Source organism: Pongo abelii, chromosome 11 (assembly GCF_028885655.2).
Source record: "Pongo abelii isolate AG06213 chromosome 11, NHGRI_mPonAbe1-v2.0_pri, whole genome shotgun sequence".
Classification (NCBI taxonomy): domain Eukaryota; kingdom Metazoa; phylum Chordata; class Mammalia; order Primates; family Hominidae; genus Pongo; species Pongo abelii.
The window spans coordinates 103,437,412-103,457,797 of NC_071996.2; the positions used below are offsets into that span (position 1 = coordinate 103,437,412).

The 20,386-nt window shown below is 39.1% G+C and overlaps 1 protein-coding gene across 4 annotated transcripts in view; it reads left to right on the top strand.

The window, feature by feature from the left end:
* SPATS2L (spermatogenesis associated serine rich 2 like) overlaps nucleotides 1–20,386 on the top strand; it is a 172,753-nt gene that overhangs the window by 75,007 nt on the left and 77,360 nt on the right. For all 4 annotated transcript variants that reach the window (XM_024243635.3, XM_024243636.3, XM_024243634.3 and 1 more), the window contains exon 3: nucleotides 7,890–7,950. In XM_024243635.3, the coding sequence (XP_024099403.1) occupies nucleotides 7,912–7,950 (39 nt within the window). In that variant the 5' untranslated portion in view covers nucleotides 7,890–7,911. The remainder of the gene's footprint in view (nucleotides 1–7,889; nucleotides 7,951–20,386) is intronic.

Genomic DNA, 20,386 nt, shown 5'->3' on the forward strand with positions numbered 1-20,386 from the left:
GTACAGACCTGTAGTACCTGAGAACCAAAAGAGACCACAGAGTTCATTTCCTCCAACCTGGAGACCTGAGGCCCTCGTGCCACACTGTGGCCCATCAGGATGAATGGTGCCCTTTATAGACAGATGTGAAGTCCTTCCAGCTCTCCCTATCGAAATGTACCTGTCCTGTTTCCCATCCTCTCAGAACACTGCTGTCTGCTAAGGGCCAATTGACGGCAGTAGGAGAATCAAACAAATTAATCTGTGATAGTGCACCTTCTTCCAGAGGTAATAGCATGCCTTCAACTAAGTAGAAATGCATATGTCTCTTAAGACACTCATACTCAGAGATACTGTTGGATGCTGTTTTGTCTGAGAGATTTTTGCTGCTTCTCAAATCACATGGCATAATTGACTTCCTACACACAAGATCAGTGCTGATTCTTCCCCTCTGAGGCAGCCATGAGAAAATGTCTCAGGATCTACGTGATCATAGTGATGCAGGATTTTTGAATAGCATCATCTAGGCTATACCAAAGTCAGGTACACAGACACTTTAATTACTCTAACTTAGTAATTAAGTTAGTAATTCAGTTAGTTATGCCTTTAGACCCCAAAATGTCACGGAGCCACTGGGCAGCATCACAGCTCGCAAGAAACAATTTGTTGGCTGAGGGCCCACTAACTGCAACTCTTTGCACCTTCACCTGAGGTAGGAAGCTGCAGGAAAACAGCCGTTTTTTGGTGGGGTGAGGGTTGTGGTGAATGGAGTCTCACTCTGTCACTGAGGATGGAGTGCAGTGACGTGATCTTAGCTCACTGCAACTTCCACCCCACCTACCGGGTTCAAGCAATTCTCCTGTCTCAGCCCTACCCCATCCCCCTCCCCAGTACCTGGGACTACAAGCACACGCCATCACGCCCAGCTAATTTTTGTATTTTTAGTAGAGATGAGGTTTTGTCATACTGGTCAGGCTGGTCTCAAACTCCTGACCTCAGGTGATCCACCCACCTCGGCCTCCCAAAATGCTGGGATTACAGGAGTGAGCCATCGCACGCAGCCAAAAACAGGCAGTTCTTTAAAACAAGTTCATTTATGCCCATTCCTGTGTGAGTGGAGTGATTTCACGCTGCAGTTTGTGCATCCTGCACATGCTCAAGGCATATATTGTGGGCCTGTCTGGCCTGAGAAGGCAGGTGCCGCTGAACGGTTTTATTCCCCTGGCGGAGTTCTTACTGTATTTCATAGACGGTGAGCCCCGTGACTTGTTTATGATGGTTTTGAGGTGCTGTTAGCCTAATGGCTGTGGGCTTGCTGAGTTGGACTGCCTTAGGTTTGAGTCCTGCCTGGCCCTGCCACTTACTGTGGGACCTTGAGCAGTTACTAGATCTCTTTGTGCTTCAGTTTCCACGTATGTAAAAATGGGGATAATCTTAATTTCTATTCGTAGGGTTGTGACGGTAAAATGAAAAAAATGTATGTCAAGCACTTAGCAGAGTGTCTGGTACGTTATAAGTTCTCCAGAAGTGTGCTAATTATTATTAATAATATATTTTTGAAAAGATTATTCCTTAACGACGTAATTTGTAGGAAACTGGCCTTCCCCTTATTTCTCTAGGCTTCCATGAGAATCTGTTTCTTGTGTGTAGTGTTTGGGATTAAGGAAGAGGCTTTCTTTATGTTCCAGGATGGAGACACTAGTGGTTCTCACGGTTTTGCTAGTGCACATCCGAATGCCCTGCGGGGCTTGTTAAGCACTGACTGCTGTGCTGCCCCTGCCCTCCAGAGCTTCTCTTTCTGTCTGGTGAGGGGCAGAGTATTTGCATCTTTAACAAGTTCCCAGGTGATGCTGATGCCACTCATCTGGGAACCACACTTTAAGAACCCCTGCTCTAGGACAGTACTTTCCAGTAGAAATATAACGTAAGCCACGCATGCAATCATACATTTTCTAGCAATCACATTAAAAAAGTGAAAAGAAGTGGATGAAATTAATTTTAATATTGTATTTTATTTAATCCAACCTATCAAATGCTATCATTTCAACATATAATCGATATAAAAAGTATTAATGAGACAGCTTATATTCCTTTTTTTGTACTCAGTCTTTGAAACTCAGCCTCTATTAAACCCTTCCAGCACATTTTACTTTAGACTAGCCACATTCAAATCTGGCTTTGCATGAAAATGACCTGGGAGTCACTGTTTTCCATCACAACTTCCCCACACCAACTGACCTTGGGGCCCAGAAATCTCAGTTTTTCAGAGCTCCCTGGTTAAGTCTGCTGATTAGCCAGAAAGTCAAGTCGATCCAGTCTCTACCAACTTGGTCATTTTCCCTCTCTAAGCCATACGTCATGACATTTGGCATTTACCCACTCCAGCTTACATTATGATAATTTATGAAATACCCTATTAACGGCCCCAAATATGCAGTAAGATTTTTATGTTTTTACAAATCATGGGAAATTTTGCATTAATAACCTTGAAAATATTGTTAAAATCATTACTTAAAATGTTTTCTTATATATTTCCTATGGTTTCTTAAATCCAGTTCAAGCAAAGTGATGTAATACCCGAGAACAGGAAAGTAAACGTAAGAGCATTAATGGGTTTCAGAGAAACAAAAGTGAAACTTTATTACTGCCTACACAATCAAACAGGAGGGAGAAAGGAGACAAGCAAGTCAGAAAGCGATTTGATAGGTCAGTACATTGATAGAACTTTTCATGTTTTATGTGATTGCATTAGAAACATAAATATATATTTTTAAAACTTTACAGACTGTCGTACATATTAAACTTTGTTGAATTATATCAGTTGGAAATACGGAGACAAACATATTTGCCAGAATTTCTATTATTTGGGTTTTTTTTTCATAAAAAAATGTTTATCTTTGTTCTAAGCTAATAGATTTTCTGGCTACTGTTAATGCATATTCTGTAAGATTTTTGCTCAGTGATCAGTTTAATATAATTCTGTGTTTGAAGTGATTGGTGGTAACCATATTTGTGGTTCATAAATTTTATTTATTTATTTATTTATTTATTTATTTATTTATTTATTTGAGACAGATTCTTGCTCTGTTGCCCAGGCTGGAGTGCAGTGGCGCGATCTCAACTCACTGCAAGTTCTGCCTCCCGGATTCATACCATTCTCCTGCCTCAGCCTCCCCAGCAGCTGGGACTACAGGCGCACGCCGCCATGCCCAGCTAATTTTTTGTATTTTTAGTAGAGACGGGGTTTCACCGTGTTAGCCAGGATGGTCTCGATCTCCTGACCTCGTGATCCACCTGCCTCGGCCTCCCAAAGTGCTGGGATTACAGGCGTGAGCCACTGTGCCCAGCTGTGGTTCATAAATTTTATACTAGAAAAGTATATATAGATGACGTATTAAAATGATGAAAATCTTTTCTTTATGACTAATATGTTTCCCTAATAAGTTTTAACAATTTCCTTGATCTCTATTTTTCTTTAGGACATATGTAAAAATTAGATGATTATATCTATATATGTTTGTAATGGTATTACTGAAATCTAAATTGCAATTTTAAGGAAAAAAGTTTTAAAAAATGTCTAAACTATTGAAATGTTGCACCAATGTCAGGACTTATATTTCTGAGTATCTTAATTTTGTGTTGATTCATTGGTATGTACGGAACATGTATCCATGGACTTGAATAGTTAGCCATCAGTAATTGGTCTGTTCCAACAACAGTTTTAAATGATAATAACAAGGAGAAACCAGGTTCTTCTCAAGAAGTCAAAGATCCCTGTACCTTTCTTATAGACTTAAAAGCTCCTGTGGTCGATATATGTTAAGGTATGAGTATTTAGTCATGTTTGGCAGTGATACACTACCAAGCGTGATGACCAAGATGTCAGGGAGAAGGTCTGTTGTCCTCAGACATCTGTTACTCACTGTAGGTCCTAAAAATCACAGCATTAGAGGCTTCTTGGGCTTACCTAGATGTCTGCACCTTGGAGGGCTGAGGCTTCACGTTGCTAAACCCTGGGCCTGTCTTGTGAAATCAGGTGAAAATATATTGAAAAGTTCCTTGACTACTTTAAACAATTAAGATTCAGATGAAATTGAGCTGACTGGGCAGATATAGTTCATAGCAGAAAAGAGAATCTCAAAATAGGGACACAGCACAGTTTCGTTTTCATAGCATGGAGGGTCAGCTCAGGAAAGGTAATGAGCACATGATGTTATGCAGGGGCAAGGTGGGCTTCCGGACATTCTGGAGGGACTAGTGCCGATTGGAGGGTGCAGACACTCAACGAGGACCTTCAGGACACACCAAAAATAACCTCACCTGTCCCACAGTTTCCCCAGTGTTTGTCCTTAGCAGTAGATCCCAATTTGACTATCTAGTCACTTAAACGTATAATTTTTTTTTTTTTTTTTTTTTAGACGGAGTCTCGCTCTGTCGCCCAGGCTGGAGTGCAGTGGTGTGATCTTGGCTCACTGCAAGCTCTGCCTCCTGGATTCATGCCATTCTCCTGCCTCAGCCTCCTGAGTAGCTGGGACTACAGGCGCCTGCCACCACGCCCAGCTAATTTTTTTGTATTTTTAGTAGAGACAGGGTTTCACCATGTTAGCCAGGATGGTCTCAATCTCCTGACCTCGTGATCCACCCACCTCGGCCTCCCAAAGTGCTGGGACCACAGGCGTGAGCCACCATACCCGGCCAACTTATAATTCTTTAAGGCAAACCAAATTTATGGTCTGTTTAAATTAAAACCTTTTAACTAGTTTCCCATTGCCTCTGTTATGCACCAGCTAGCAGAAAGCTGTGATATTAGAAACAGTAAGATTTTATTTTACTGTGATGTGGAGAGGGTATTGGAACCCACCTGGAAGATGGAGCCTGTAGAGGCAGCCTTCCACCTGGGAAAAATAATTGAGAGTAAAATGGGCAAGGAATGGGTCCCTTTAATTATTTTTATCTTATTTTTCCATCTGAGAAACTTAAAATAACCCCATTCTACCCTCACAGCCAGCATTTTTCTTCCACAAAAAAATAAAATTATGATTTGAATAAAATTGTAATTAATCTTACTAGCATCAGTCCCAAAGAAGAGTCTTCCTTGAGTTAGACTTGAGGTCAAAGAGAAAAAGAATTGCCAAGGAGGTGTGAGTGTGTGTGCGTGTATGTTTTCTTATGAATATAGCTTACCATCCATTGTCACCACGTCTTCAGATCTCATAAATTTTCTCTCTTCAGTGGAATTCCTCCCTGATTCCTCTGCGGATTTCAGCTTTAGAAAATGCTGCACATCCAAATCCTAGACATCAAAGCCCAAATGCAAAAACAAAACAAAAGCTTTTTCTGTTAGATTTCACGTATCCGTAATGGCAAAATTAGATGTGTCCAGAAGAATCAGCTGATCTGGTCTAATGAAAGTCATTGTGGCTCACAGGTTCATTCTTAATGGCACCAAATTCAGCTGTCACCATTCAGTTCTTCATAGTTCTTAGGTATACCTCTTTCTCTCCTCGCCCTCCATCCCCCTCTCATACACACATTCATATACTATCACCCACTGAAAAATTCATGTATATACAATGTATGTTTACATAATGCTGAAACTTTCATTTGAATGAGAAAATCAGCCATCCAGAAGTCTTCCAATATAATGATTGCAGACCGTCTTGCAGGCTTGTAATGACCGACCAAAGGCTTTACTTTCCACCCCTGGCTTGTAAACAAAAACAACTAATTATTTGTTCTTGTACTTCACACATCATGCATGTTCACTATTAGAAATAATCAGAAAAGAATCCTCTTCTTTACAAACGAGTAACTTTCAGGGGCAGGAATAAGTGAAAATAAAATTCAAGTGTTATTTGCCAGCTATTAGGTTGGTACAAAAGTATTTGGGGCCTTAGCCATTACTTTCAATGGCAAATATCGCAATTACTTTTGCACCAACTCATTCTCCTATATGCCAAGTCCAGGGATATAGAACTTACCATTTGGAGGGTGTTTTCAATAGATTGGGCACTTTTATGGAGCATTTGGGAAAGCGCTGCTTTACTGGAAGCAAGTGTGCAGGGTCTCTCCTGCTAGCATGTCCAAAGCTCGTGTCAGTGTCAGTATTATTTGGAAACTTATAAAAATAAAATCTTACTGTTTCTAATATTTGATAATTTGTCTCTGTGGATTCCTAGTTGAGAATAATTTGAGTATTAATAGAGGAAATGTTACGTATTACCAAACTTTCATCCTAAAATCAGCAAAAGATAATGGATCTGAATTTATGCTTTATTTAAGATGTAGGTGTAAAAGAAGATAGTGGGGAAGAATCAGAGAATTTTTGCAAGTTATCCCTAGCATGGGTCTACTCTGGAGGTGGGTGCACTCTTTATAAGAAAAGAAAAGGAATATAAGAAAGTGTTTCAGTGGTTCTTGATTGACAAAAAGCATTCAACATGCAAATGGGTGGTATATGTTGATATCTTGGCCTGACTGGCTGCTAATTTCTGAACCAATCTGTTTGTGCATTTAAGTCATTTATTCTCTATTTCAAAAAGATTGAATCTATTAAAGTCTTAAGATCCGTCTTCCATTATAATGGTGAAAGATTTTGACCAGATGAGGGAAAAGAAAACACAACAGCTTGATTTTGGGAACACAGATCTTCTCAGAGGGGGCCACTTTACAAAGGAGATTGGACACCAAAGACAGAAAACCTAAAGATTTTGAAGAAACAGGATTATGGGCAGTTTTAAGGGTCCATTTAAAAATGGAGATTATGAAATTATGGACAATAAAAATTATGGTGAAGGTACATATGTATCGATCTGGAACGTTGCTCATGATATGTTGGTAAGTGAAAAAACAAATTTAAAACTGTTATATTCTGTTGGAGAGGAAGGCAGGAAAGGTGGCAACTTCAGATATGGTGGTCAGTGAAGCCGTCTTGGAGGAGGTGATAACTCAAGCTAAGATAAAGACTGCAGAAGACAGGCTCAGTGGCTCACACCTATAAGCCCAGTGCTTTGGGAGGCCAAAGTGGGAGGATCGCTTGAGCCCAGGAGTTTGAGACCAGCCTGGGCAACAAAGTGAGACCCTTGTCTCTACAAAAAATACAAAAATTAGCTGAGTGTGGTGGTGCATACCTGCAGTTCCACCTACTTGGGAGGCTGAGGTGGCAGGATCGCTTGAGTTGAGGAGATTGAGGCTGCAGTGAACTGCGATCACGCCACTGCATTCCAGCCTGGGCAACAGGTAGGTTTTCCTTTAGGTTTGTTTTGAGACAAGCTCAAAAAAAAGGTTTTGAGACAGGCCCCCCCAAAAAAAGACTACAGGAAAGGAACAACCCTGCAAAGATCTGAAATTAGAGCATTCCAGATAGAGAGAAAAGTTGAAAAAAAAAAAAGACAAGAAAAGAAGTTGGGGGGTGGATTCTTATGTTTAAACCTGGGATAGTTTTCTCCTGTTTTTTTTCCTGTAGTGCTTGGTATTGTTATGTACATGTAGGAGAGATACATTCAATAAATGTTTGTTAGATTACCTAGGAGCTGATAAAAGCTTTGAGACAGTGAGGATTGTGATGACAATACTTAGTTAAAATAGGTACAATTTCCCTTCTTTCTATTTTTGACCACCTTTCTTTTACATAATAGGAAGAAACACAATTTAGATAAATTCCCATCTGTCTTTGTCATTTTTCATGTCAATACAGTATGAATAAAAGATTTTACTTTGTTTTCTAGAGTTATTGTAACATGCTTTTAGAACATACCTAAGTCAGATGCTTAGCTTGAAAGTATTTTTACATTCTAAAATGATATTTATGATTATGACCAAATGAAGTTGTTTACTGTGTTGGAAGAGAGTATAAAAATAACACATTGAGAAATCAATTTTAAAACTTAATCTTTTTTCCTTCTTTATAGGGCCTATTCCACTAGAAGCAAGATGGCTGAACTCAATACTCATGTGAATATCAAGGAAAAGGTAAGATCAAGTTATATGTTGGCTCACAGAAACTCCAAACTAGGTAATGCAGTCCCTAGCAGGTAAAAACTCAATTACAATGGAGAAAGGGAAAATGGTTTTGGGGGATACGTTGTAAGTTTGCCACAACAGTAAACTGTTCAGCAGAAAGAATCATAAGTAACGTTTACTGAAAGCATGTTAAACATATGACACTCATTTTTTCATTTACTCTTGACCATAACCCCATAAAGAAGATACTGTTGTTATTTCCATTTTACAGAGGTGGAGGTTGAGAAACAGAGAGGTAATTTGGCTAAGTTCATGTAGCTGGTAAACAGCAGAGCTGGGATTTGAACCCATGCAGTGTGCCATTCCACAGTTCATACTCTTCACCCCTAGGCTAGGTTACATCTAAGAGCAAGGGTATTATATTACCTCTTCAGAAATGGACTCAGAGAGAGACATCCAGTGTATCACCTGGTGATCATGCTGGGCAGCCTTTGAAGTTTCTTTCAACGCTGAGAGTTCATGACTGTGAAAATCCCCACTTCTCATGATTTGTTGGAGACTGATTCCACTTCGGAGCTCTTTCCAAGTCTATGCTGCATCCTGCACTGAGGGTCAGAATCCCTCACTTGCCATATATGCTGCCTTGTAATGTTAGCTCTTAAGGATCATAAACCATAGACCATGAAGATAAATTTGTCCAACCCATTTGTCTGACACCATAGGAACTGAGGCCCTAGCACTGGTTTGCCAGTGGTTGTATACGTAAGTGGGAGAGCCTGGACAGGAGCCCAAGCCATTACAGTGCTGGTGCACCTTCCACAGCATCACCCCACAGCCTTCTCTGAACTGTAAACCATGTGAGGGCAGGAGTTTGTCTTTCATCTCTTTGTATCTTCACCATACCAAAAATACAGAGTGAAGGATGAAAGAAGTGACATTTGTGAAGCCATTACTATTTTTTCTTTCACTTAGCAATGGGGTAATAGACTCAAACACCACTCTAGATGCCTGGGGTATGGCCCTGAACATGTAGATGAAGTTCCTGCTCGCATGGAGCTCACATTTTAGGGCAGGGAAGCAGAGAATAAACACAAGAATATCTAAATGAACACAATTGTTTCAGGCGGTGATAACAACTGTGGAGAAAACAGCAGGGCAGTGTGATGAGGGGGAGGCAAGGGGAGGTGGCTGCTCTATGTGGGGTGGTCAGGGAAGCCCTTTGGAGGAGGTGACATTTGATTGAGATAAACATGGGGAAAGAAACAACCGTACAAAGATCTGAGGACAGAGAATTCCAGACGGAGAGAAAAGCAAAGCAGATGCCTAAGGTTGACTAAGTTGAATGTGTTTGATGAGCAAGTGGTCAGTGTGTTCCAGGTGTGGTAGACAAAGGTGATTGATGATGGGAGATGAAGTCCAGGAATACCACTTAGAATGCTGGCTCTCTATCCAGGTCCATGGATCTCCAAGGGATCGTAGTTAGAATCCATGGGTCCATGAATGTAGATGAGAACAAATACATTTTTATCTTCACTAACATCTAAATGAAATTTACCGTTTCCTCCAGTCATGCATGTAGGCAAAGGAAAAAAAAAAAAAAAAAAACCAGAGTAGGGCCAGGTGTGGTGGCTCACACCTGTAATCCCAGCACTTTGGGAGGCTGAGGCCGGCGGATCACCTGAGGTAAGGAGTTCAAGACAGCCTGACCAACCCGGAGAAACCCTGTCTCTACTGAAAATACAAAATTATCTAGGTGTGGTGCCAGACACATGTAATCCCAGCTACTCAGGAGGCTGAGGCAGGAGATTCGCTTATACCCAGGAGGCGGAGGTTGGAGTGAGCCAAGATCGTGCCACTGCACTCCAGGCTGGGTGACAGAGCAAGACTTTGTCTCAAAAAACAAACAAACAAACAAACACAAAACCCACAGTAGAGCAGCAGTACCCATGACTTTCACAATTAAAAATCACAGATATTTTCATATCCAATTACATTTGTTGCAGATATCCTGAAATGTTTGTCCATCATTACTTCAAACTTACTGTAGTTGAAGAACCCTGTTACTATATGATGTTATTTGATGTGTTAATAGGGAAGTACATATATTACTGTAGCATGTTTGTTTTTTATTAATATTCTACGTATATTTCAGTATAAGTAGTTTCCTTTGTAATCACATGTAGTTTATTTCATGAATTTTAAAACATTATTTTGAGAAAGACCCCAAAGGCTTCACCAGACTGCCAAAGGAGGTCCATGTACTGAAAGGTTTGGAACCCATAATACTGCCATGTAGGGCATTATTCAGAGGGCAAAAAGAAGCTGTTGGAAGGTTTTAAGCTGGAATATGACTTGATCTTACATGTTTTAAAAATCTCACGTGGCTCCATTGGCGACTGTGCTACATATTTTATAAATCTTCATATTAAATAACCTTTCTGTTTGATGAGGACACTGAGGCTTGAGGTCAGACTTGTCTTGGTCAAAGTCAAACTCTCAAGAAATGTGGAGGAACAGGGATTCAAACTCAGCTGTGTTTGGTTCTAAAGCCTGTACCCTTTCCACATATTACTGCTTCTCAGGGTTTTCCATCAAAATGCCCCCAAGACACAGAAGAACTAATGTGTTACCCCAAGTCTCTGGGTACATGGTCAAAACTAACTTCTGACAACACAATTTCCTTGGAGTATTATTACGTGTTGTCTTAAAAATTGATGCAAAATTTTTATCCATTGTATTTAATAATATATTCCACACAGTATTTCAGTATAAAACCACTGTAACTTTGTGATCCTTATTATGAAATATATATACCATTCCTAAAATCCTTGGTATCTTCAAAATGATAAGTGTCTTTTTGTATGCTAATGAGCTGATCTTTGGCTGAGGGCTCTTGGATATCGTCCAATAGGGGCTGGTTGCCCAGGGAACCAACCAGGTGATTAGAAGGATGGAATTTTCAGTCCAACCCACCAAAATGGCAGGAGAGGAGAGGAGCTGAAGGTTAAGTTGATCGCCAATGGCCAATGATGTAAGCAGTCATGCCTATGTAATGAAGCCTCTGGAAAAACCCAAAAGGACTGAGCTAAATACTTGGAGGTTTGAGGTGGTGAACCCAGAGAGGGCATGTTAGCTTTGAACCCCTTTCCACATAGCTTGCCCTATGCATCTCTTCTATCTCGTGTTCATCAGTAACCTTAATAATATCCTTTGTAATAAACGAGTAAATGTGTTCCCTGAGTTCTGTGAGCCACTCTAGCAAATTATAGACAGTCTCTTATTTATGGTGGTTTGATTTAAGATTTTTTGATTTTATGATGTTCCAAAAGCCATAGGTACTCAGTACACTCCTGATATTTTTTACTGTTTTTTTTTTTCCCCCAAATATTTTGGTTCTGTGGTTGGTTGAATCCACAGATATGGAGCCTGTGGACATGGAGGGCCAATTGTACTTGTGCTGGCATCTGAAGTGGGGGATGGTCTTGTGGAACTGAGCTCTCAATCTGTGGGATCTGATGCTATCTCCAGGTAGACAGTGTCAGAATTAACACTGGGAGAACTAAGGGGGAGAACACCCAGCTGCTGTTTGCTGAAGAATCCACTGCTGAAGGATTACTTGGTGGAGAGAAGTCCCCCACACATTTGGGTGACCAGAGGTCCCCAGAAGTATTCTGCATTGTGAGAGCATAGTAGGAGAAGCAGAGTTTGTTTTTTCCTATATCTTTACAAACTTATTGGCCATTGAGTAAAAAATAGCAGCAAGATGTCCCTTTTATGTCATGGCTTCTTCATATAATGTCTGAACTCACAGTCATATATTCAAGTGAGAATATGTATTCCCCAATTTGAGAAGCTGGGTTGGGCGCCATGGTGCTGACCTAGGATCGGCGCCCGTTTCCTAATATCTGTTGAGATAGAACAGCTCCTAAAGTTGGATCGTGGAAAGGAAAAGCACTTTAAAGAATCAGACTCATAGCAATTGATCCCTGCAAAGCATGGCTGGTGGACAGACCAATATGGTAGGCACAGCAGTGAACACTAGAGTGTCTTATTCAAAACAGAGGTGGCATCATGCCAATGAGGGAAAATAGGCTGATCTGTCAGCACACAGATCACAGAGGTTCAGTGTGAATGCTCCATGCGTAGGCTTAAGAGCCACAGTCATCCCACTCCTCACGAGCAGTGTCAGATGTCCACCTGACAATTAACAGTAGTGTTTTCCCACTGCATTTCCATAACTTATCAAAATGTTAGCACTATTTTGAAAGAGGGTGATGACAATGGAAGTAGTGCTTCTCTAACTTATTTAGTGAATTCCATCTTCCCATGTCAAAAGGTTAATAGATTTCTCAACTCAATAAAATAAATCATAATAAACAACTGAAAATTCTGAACGTTTATAATTTTACATTGATTTATTTTAGTATACTTACTGTCTTTAGTTATTAGCTTTTATGGCCTAAAAATTTTTATGATTAGTTTGTTTCTCAATCTGTCACACAGAGCAATGACATTTTAATTCTGAAAATTAAGAATAATAACAACTGTTATGTCTTAGAGTACAAGCTTGTAGAGATCAGATAAAACATCTATGTAGTGTTGGTGATGCAGTATCTAGTCAAGCACTGTGGGAAATTAATTACTTCATAAGAAGTGTTGGAATCAAATGAGTTCATCAGCTGTCTAGTGGGTCCTCTATTGGATGAATTCAAGTAGGTGCTTTGGTGAGGAAATGATTCCTGCCTTCATGCAGCTTTTAGTCCAAAGAAGCAGGTAGCTAATGATTTCAGGTTTAATATTCAAGACAACTGAAACTTAAAATTGACACTCATTTTAACTGTTTCATTTTAAAATATCTCTCTCTTGTTGGATTATAACGATAAGGATTTAAATTGAAAATATGGTTGCAATCAGAGTCTGGTCTCTTCAGCATAACATACATCCCCTGCATGAGTGGACCCCTCTCCGCCTTTTACACCCTTATCCACTGCCGCATCTCTATGCATCTCTCAGTTGCCACCCTGACCTTGAATGTGTCTGCCTCCTTTGCAAAGGCTGTTTCCTCTGTCTGGGATGTCCTCCTCAGGGACTCAACTCTCTTCTTTCTCCTACCCTGCCTGAATGATTCGCCCTTCCTCTGTCATTCACCTTGTACTTCTGTGGGCTTCTCTGCATTCTCCACTGCAGCTGTTATTCCACGGAGTGTAATTGTTAGTTGTGGCTCTGTCTCCCCACGTGAGACTGTGCTTCTTGGAGGCAGAGAATGGGTCTTACTATTACTGTTCTTGGGTTTGATACGTAGTTGACCCCCCAGATAGAGTTAGATAAATGAATGAATAATGAATGAATGAACATGCCTGCTTGAATTGTTAAGTTCTTTAGAGACTTCATTTCCCATTTACGATGTTTTGCAAAATCTCAAGTCTTCTTGAAAAATGAAATGTAGGTTAATGGAAATGTCATCTCATTTTAGTACTCTTTTTGCTATTAAATAAAGCATATTTTAAATTGCTTCTAAAAACAGAAACTTGGGTTACTTACGTTGACCACCTGTGGTTCTTCAGAAAAGTAGTATGTTTACGTAATCATCAAATACAGGTGGTCTCAGGTAGGCTTCACAATACCAAATGAGGTCCTTTGCTGAGTAACCGGTCATATCCCGCTTCATGAAATAAAAAAATAAAGGGAGAAAAAAATTCCCCAAATGTCACTTTGTGAAGGTGAGCTATCAGAACAAAATCTTTGGACTAATCTGATCTTATATTTGGGGCATACTCATTTTTAATAGCTTCTTTTCTACATAATGCATTTTTAAAGAAATTGAACACTAGAAATTTATAGATGATTTCAGTATGGAGCTTAATAGTCACTGTTAGATTATTTCTGTGTAAAATACATGGGTACCAAGGTAAATTACATTTATAAATGTTTAAATGTAATTTTAACTGAGTAAGAAAGGATTATTAGAACTGGTATAGAAAAAATAGAAATTTTAGTCAGATATTTTTAATGCATTCCCATAAATCAGTTTAAATAGAATACAATTCAGCAGTAAAACTTGGTGATGGAAAGTAAAGAGGATCTTTGTAAATGGGGTTAATAGTTGCAAAGTGTCCAATTATGCACTGATAACTAATTCCAATGAATGACCCCTAAGCCATGCTAGAGGACCCAGTACACTTGGGAAGTGATCTCCAACAAGGTAAGGCTGTGGAAAGAGCGTGGAGTTCGGAGACAGAAGTCAGATATTATTAGTTGAGCACCCTGAAATAAGCCACTTAACTTTTCTGGGCCTCAATTTCCTAATCTGTAAATTGGACATGATAATAAAATCTGCCTCACAAAGTCATCAAGTACAATAATAAATGTAGAGCTGCTTTATGAGCTCTTAACGATATAAACTAGAAAGAATCTGGGGGAGCTTATCTGTTTATTTCCCAATTAAAAAATGGAAAAAGAGCTCTAGTTAATTAACATTTTTGTTTGAGGCCAGGCACGGTGGCTCACACCTGCATTTTGGGAGGCCAAGGCAGGCAGATCACCTGAGGTTAGGTGATCGAGACCAGCCTGGCCAACATGGCGAAACGCCGTCTCTACTAAAAATACAAAAATTAGCTGGGCGTGGTGGTGGGCACCTATAATCCCAACTCCTCGGGAGGCTGAGGCAGGAGAATCTCTTGAACCCAGGGAGCGGAGGTTGCAGTGAGCTGAGAGCATGCCACTTCACTCCAGCCTGGGCGAAAGAGTGAGACTCGATCTGAAAAAAAAAAAAAAATATATATATATATATATATATATGTATATTTTATATATATTCCCATAGAACCAAGATTAGAATGAAAAAGTAAAAAGACCAAATGAGAAAAAGAACATAAAAGCGGACTTGACTTTTTCAAACGTTTATAGCTATTGCTGAGCCTACAAAAAATAAGTGAGACTAGACAATATGATGATATGGAAATGGGGAACAGTTCAGTCTATAATGTCATTGCTGAGCTGCGCCACTCACTGTGAATAGCTTTTAGAACTGTTAAAGTTATAGAGGTAAATTGGTTTTATAAACAATAATTGTATAGAATCATTAAAATAAAAAAACAAGGAATAGGAAAAAGGAGAAAAGTCTCTTGTCCAGAGAGGTGACATATTCAATGTCTCTGCAGATGATGGAGATAGAAAGTGTTCATGTCTATGTGTCCTGGTGTCTGTCCCCAACGGATGAGCAGATTTTTTAGTTATTTTTGAATAAATATGTACTATTTTATTATTTTTTCTTGTAACTCTCTTGATCTGCATTTTACAGAGTAGTAAAGTATAGTTCAAATCTTTTTGTGGAGCGGGGTACGGTCAGAAAAATCCAAGCATTTGATTACAGAGAGTACAGAAGAAACCCATCATTATGCATCTTTAAAACATTAACTCCATTTAATAGATAACTCGCTTCATGGGATTGGAAACAAGTTTTAATGCTAAGTAGTTGTTTTGAAAGTGCAAACCATGGAAGCTTTGGGGAAAAATTTGCAGGAGTGTAGAAGTCAATTTAGTCCAACCCTTGGATTCAAACAAGAACACAAGCCACACAGCTTTCAGATTTCACCATGAAACAGGTTCTTGTCATCATTTTCTCATAGGAAAGGGTCATTAAATTTCCCATTAACAGAAAGGAGAAACATTGACAATAGTTGTTGCCTAATGCTTATGTACAGAACTGCTGTTACTGTTGCTTGGCAACTAGAAGAGATTTGACAAGGAGTCTAAAGGAACTGAATGAATAAATGGAAATGTCAGCATCAGTTTCAGGGGATAAGAAGAAATTTACTGTTGTAGGATTAGCATCACATTGCTTTTTCCAGGCTACATGATTGGAATTCACAGTGTTTTTCTCCTGCTTCTCCTGCATCCCCACCCCTACTCCTTCCAGTCTTTCCTGGTATCCCCTGTGCACTGCGGCTGAGAGGTATGTACGAGATGGATGGTTAATGCTAAAGAACACAAGAGCATGTCAAAAATGAAACCCTTTGGCAGCAGGAAATAGTAACCTCTGTTCACAATCCCCTGGGATTTATAGGTACTTTACCAACATTCTAGTTATTTCTCGCCATGATCCTTCATATTAAATTATTCAGTTTTTACGGAGAAGAAAATGACAATGTTGGAAGGCTGTAACAATGGTTCCTTCTCTCCTAACCTTGTACAGTGGAAATCTGTTCAGATAGATTAGACAGACAGGTAGACAGACAAACAGATAGATGCATAGACTCAGACCTTAAAATTGTTATTGCTTGTATTATTATTAAAACCACATCTTCTCTGTAAATCATTGCTCCTTAACTTGATTATAAGCTCCTAATGGACTTTTGATTTATTTGTGTACTTATCCTATAATAATATATTAATTATTATATAATAATAATATCATAGACTTTGTGCCCTCCAAATATTGCCTAATTAATCAATGTTAAATATTTAGCCACTATTGTCTAATGGTAATTCTCAACTTATGGGGAGGAAGAAGGAAGTGGGACATGCTTCCTGGGTCTAGGGCAAGTATTAGAATGTCAGTGGGGGAAAAGATAGGTATAATTAGAAAAAAACCCCCACATATTTGTTTTCTTTTGAGTCATCCAAGAGACAGATGCCAAGATGAGATGGGATTAGAAGAGATGGGGAAGAGGGTAGGCAGCCAGAGCAGGCAGGGAGAGGCTTTAGACTTCCATGCAAATCTGATAGCTTGAAAGAAGAGGGAGAAGAAAGGAAAATCGAGCAGAGAATGTCTCAAACTTACAGTGCAGTATTGAATTTCGGCAGGCTGATAAGGAGTGTTTAGGCCAACGTTGCCCACTGGAGGAATGTTCAGAAATGAGCTTTCACTAGTCCCCAGCCTCCTCAGCTGTTAACTAGCAGCCTCCTGGGAGGAGTGTGGCTGGGGTACAAATGCACTGGGGGACCCAGAGGAGTGGCAGCTAGGCTGTCAGTCAACTGTGTTGATTTCCGTAGCTGCCACAATACCTCAGGGTGTAACAAAATACATATATATATATTTAAAAAGGAAATTGGAATACCTATTTTGGAATTCAACTATATGAGAAAAGCTTAAGATTTTTATGTTTATTGAAAAGAATAAAATTAAAAGTTTGAGAACCATTATTCTAAAGTAATTAGTAAATTAAAATGCAAACTCTAGAATTTCCCATCCTTTACCAAACCAAGTCATACTGCCACTAGTATGGGGAGTCTTCTCAACTTCTAGGGTAAACAATGATTCAGTAATCTTATTTTCCATTAAAAGTATACTTTGTTTCAAACCACATATAAAGTAACAAAGGGACATCATTATACTGAAAAATTGTCCTTTGTGTACAATGGGTATACATTGTATTTATTCTCTTGGCTTCAATGTTTTAATCTGCCAAACGATGGGAGTTCATATAGATGAACTCCAAAATCCTTTGCAGCTCTATCATTGGATGAACCTGTGGTCTTTCCCACCTCCTACGCACTGGCACCGTGAAAGATCAAAAGAGAGACTGCTGCGGGTCAGCGAACATGGGCACCAGCCAGAGTCCTGATACAAACTGGATGCCTCAGTTTGAACTTAGCACATAACCTCTCAGTACGTCAGTTTCTTATAAAATAAAGGAACCTGATTGAACCATCTTAAAGGTCCATGTATCGTTCACTGGCATAACATTTCTGATGCCCTCCTGTCTTAGGGATGCTTCAGAACTCTGCTTCTCAATCCTTGAAGGTAATTATCAAAAATATATTGAAATGATTATTAGGATCAATTATAGAACTTAATGTTTTTCTTTCTTTTTAAAAACATTATGCTAAGCACATTTAACATGAAGTTTACCCTCTTACTTTGTTTTTAAATGCACAATACAATATTGTTAGCCCTAGGCACAGTGCCTCTAGAGCTTACTCATCTTGCATAATTGAAATTTTATACCCATTGAACAGCAATTCTCCATTTCCTCCTCCTTCCAGGCCCTGGAAACCACCATCCTACTCCCTGCTTCTATGAGTTGGACTATTTTACATGCTTCATGTGAGGGGAGTCATGTAGTATTTGTCCTGTGCTGGGCTGATTCCACTTAGCATAGCATCTTCAAGATTCATCAGTGTTGTCATGTTGTTGCACATTGCAGGGTTTCCTTTTGTAAGGCTAAATAATATTCCACTGTGTATATATACCACATTTTCTTTATCCACTCAGCTTCCGATGGACAATTGTAGTTTTTAAAATTTTTAGTGGCTCAAATTGTAATTTTAGGAATTTGGCAAATGCTGACTAGTTTTAATTCTTTTTTACTGCCTTTAGAGAAAAAGCAAACAAACTTATAAAATCATTGGGAAAACAAGGTCTGGCCAATCAGATGATAATTTTGACTGGTGTTCAAATCATCATGCTCTTTTTTAATTGATCAAACCTGTTAAAATAAAAAATGGTATGTAGGTGAACAAATAAACTCCCCTTAAAGAGAGAGAGTGTGCTTCCAGTTTCCATGGTGTTTAAATCATCGGCTTCCTCCACACCACAGTGAAGAAATATCCAAGGTTAATATAATTTAGAGATTAACCCAACTCCCTTATTCTGGTATTGACTAAAAGGTAATTAACTCCTTTAGTCTGGTATTGATTAAAGGGTAATAGTGACTTATACCTTTTTATCTGAAAAGTTCTGTGAATGAGCAGGAAAAAAAAATCCCTCAGGGACAGTGAATGTCAATAATTACCATTTCCCCCCCCAGGTGGAGACTTTAAATTGTAAAGAAAATTAGAAGAAAGATTTTACTGAATATTCTAAGTTAGAAGCAGAAGATTAAAGTGTCTTAGTTTTCTACTCTGATTAAAATACCAAAAACAAGATGCCTTGAATGAAGATTTTTTTTTGTCCTCAGTAATAAATTCAAATGTAGAATTCATCAGTGATAGTGGCCAGACAGAATATTTACCTAAGTCCTAATACCATGTAGGTATAACCAGCTGGCTGGAAACAGACTTCCAATGGACTCAAGGACTCAGTGTACCCTAAAATTATGTGCAAGCCTAACTGGTAGTTCTGAGAAAATATGAGAAGAATCAAGAACAATTATAGAAAACATGTAGGTATATACTGAATATATGCTAGCTAAATGGGTGAAATGAGATATGTATTAAGCTCATTGCTTGTTTAAATGTAGATCAAAGAGACTGTTGCTCACAATGATTTGATAGTTATATGTATATATTTAAACTTCCCAGTGTCAGATTAAAAATCAAAATTCTGATATAAAAAGTTGATCATGGACTAAATTTAAAGATTTAAGACACTTTAGTTCATTTTAATTTTACTTTTTTGTGTGTGGGAGACTGAAGTTTTATTATTACTCAAATCAGTCTCCAATTTTACTATTTTTTTTAGATAGGAGAGAAGTCCATTTGAATATCTCTTACTCTATAAGTCATCAGCACATTTCTAGGAATTAAAGAAGTTGTATTTAACAGAAACTATCAATTTTCGTTTAGTGTTATTATAACTGTTAGATAAATTTGCTTTTTTTCCAAATGTTCAGTGACTTGACAAAGTGTAGACGAAGAATTGGTTAAAAGAAATCTAGGTTGTTGATTTCATTATCTTTAACTGTTTGAAGCCAACTGTATTTTTCAAAGAGACAACAATAGTATCTTCCCCCATTAGAAGATGGAGCCTGCCTCTCCCCTTAAAACTGGGCAGACTTTTGTAGCTGGTTGATCAGTATAGTAGGAAGGAAAAGACTTCCAAAGCCAGGTGATTCTGCTACTTCTTCAGGCGGGATATTGCAGTGGCTCTCTGGGCTGCCATGTAAACAGTCTGACTGTTCCACCATGCTGCAAGGAAGCCCAGACTAGCCCATCAACACAGACCACTTGGAGAAACCTTGAGACTGCACAAAGAGAGAGAGGCTCAGACACACCCCATCTGCAGCAGCATCCCTCTCCCCAACCATCCATCTCCATGAGAGACCCCGAGGCAGACTACTCCACCAAATTCCTCCCTAATTCCTAAGCCACAAAAACAGTGAAAAATAGATTGTTGTTCTGAGCCACAAAATTTTGGACACTTCTTATGCAGCAGTGGATACCTGGGATACCCTCTTACGGAGAGAGAGAGTGCCCTCTTGAAGAGTTTTGCTTTACAGAAAGTAAAACTGTTCTAAACTAGAACTGGTATTTTTGAAATTATAATATTACATAAATAATGGATAGGTGTGGGTGCGTAGTTAGTACACTCAGGTAAATGAGTTGACAGGTGAGCAGTTATACTTAAAAAGAGATCTGTCCTGTGCCACCTTCTCTCCTTTGCCTCATCCACTGTCCCTTACCTGTCTATAACTTTCATGATTTCTCACTCATGGTTCTCAATTCTGGATGGATATTAGAGTCCCTGGGAAAACTTTTTTTTTTTTTAAGGAATGCCAAGTCC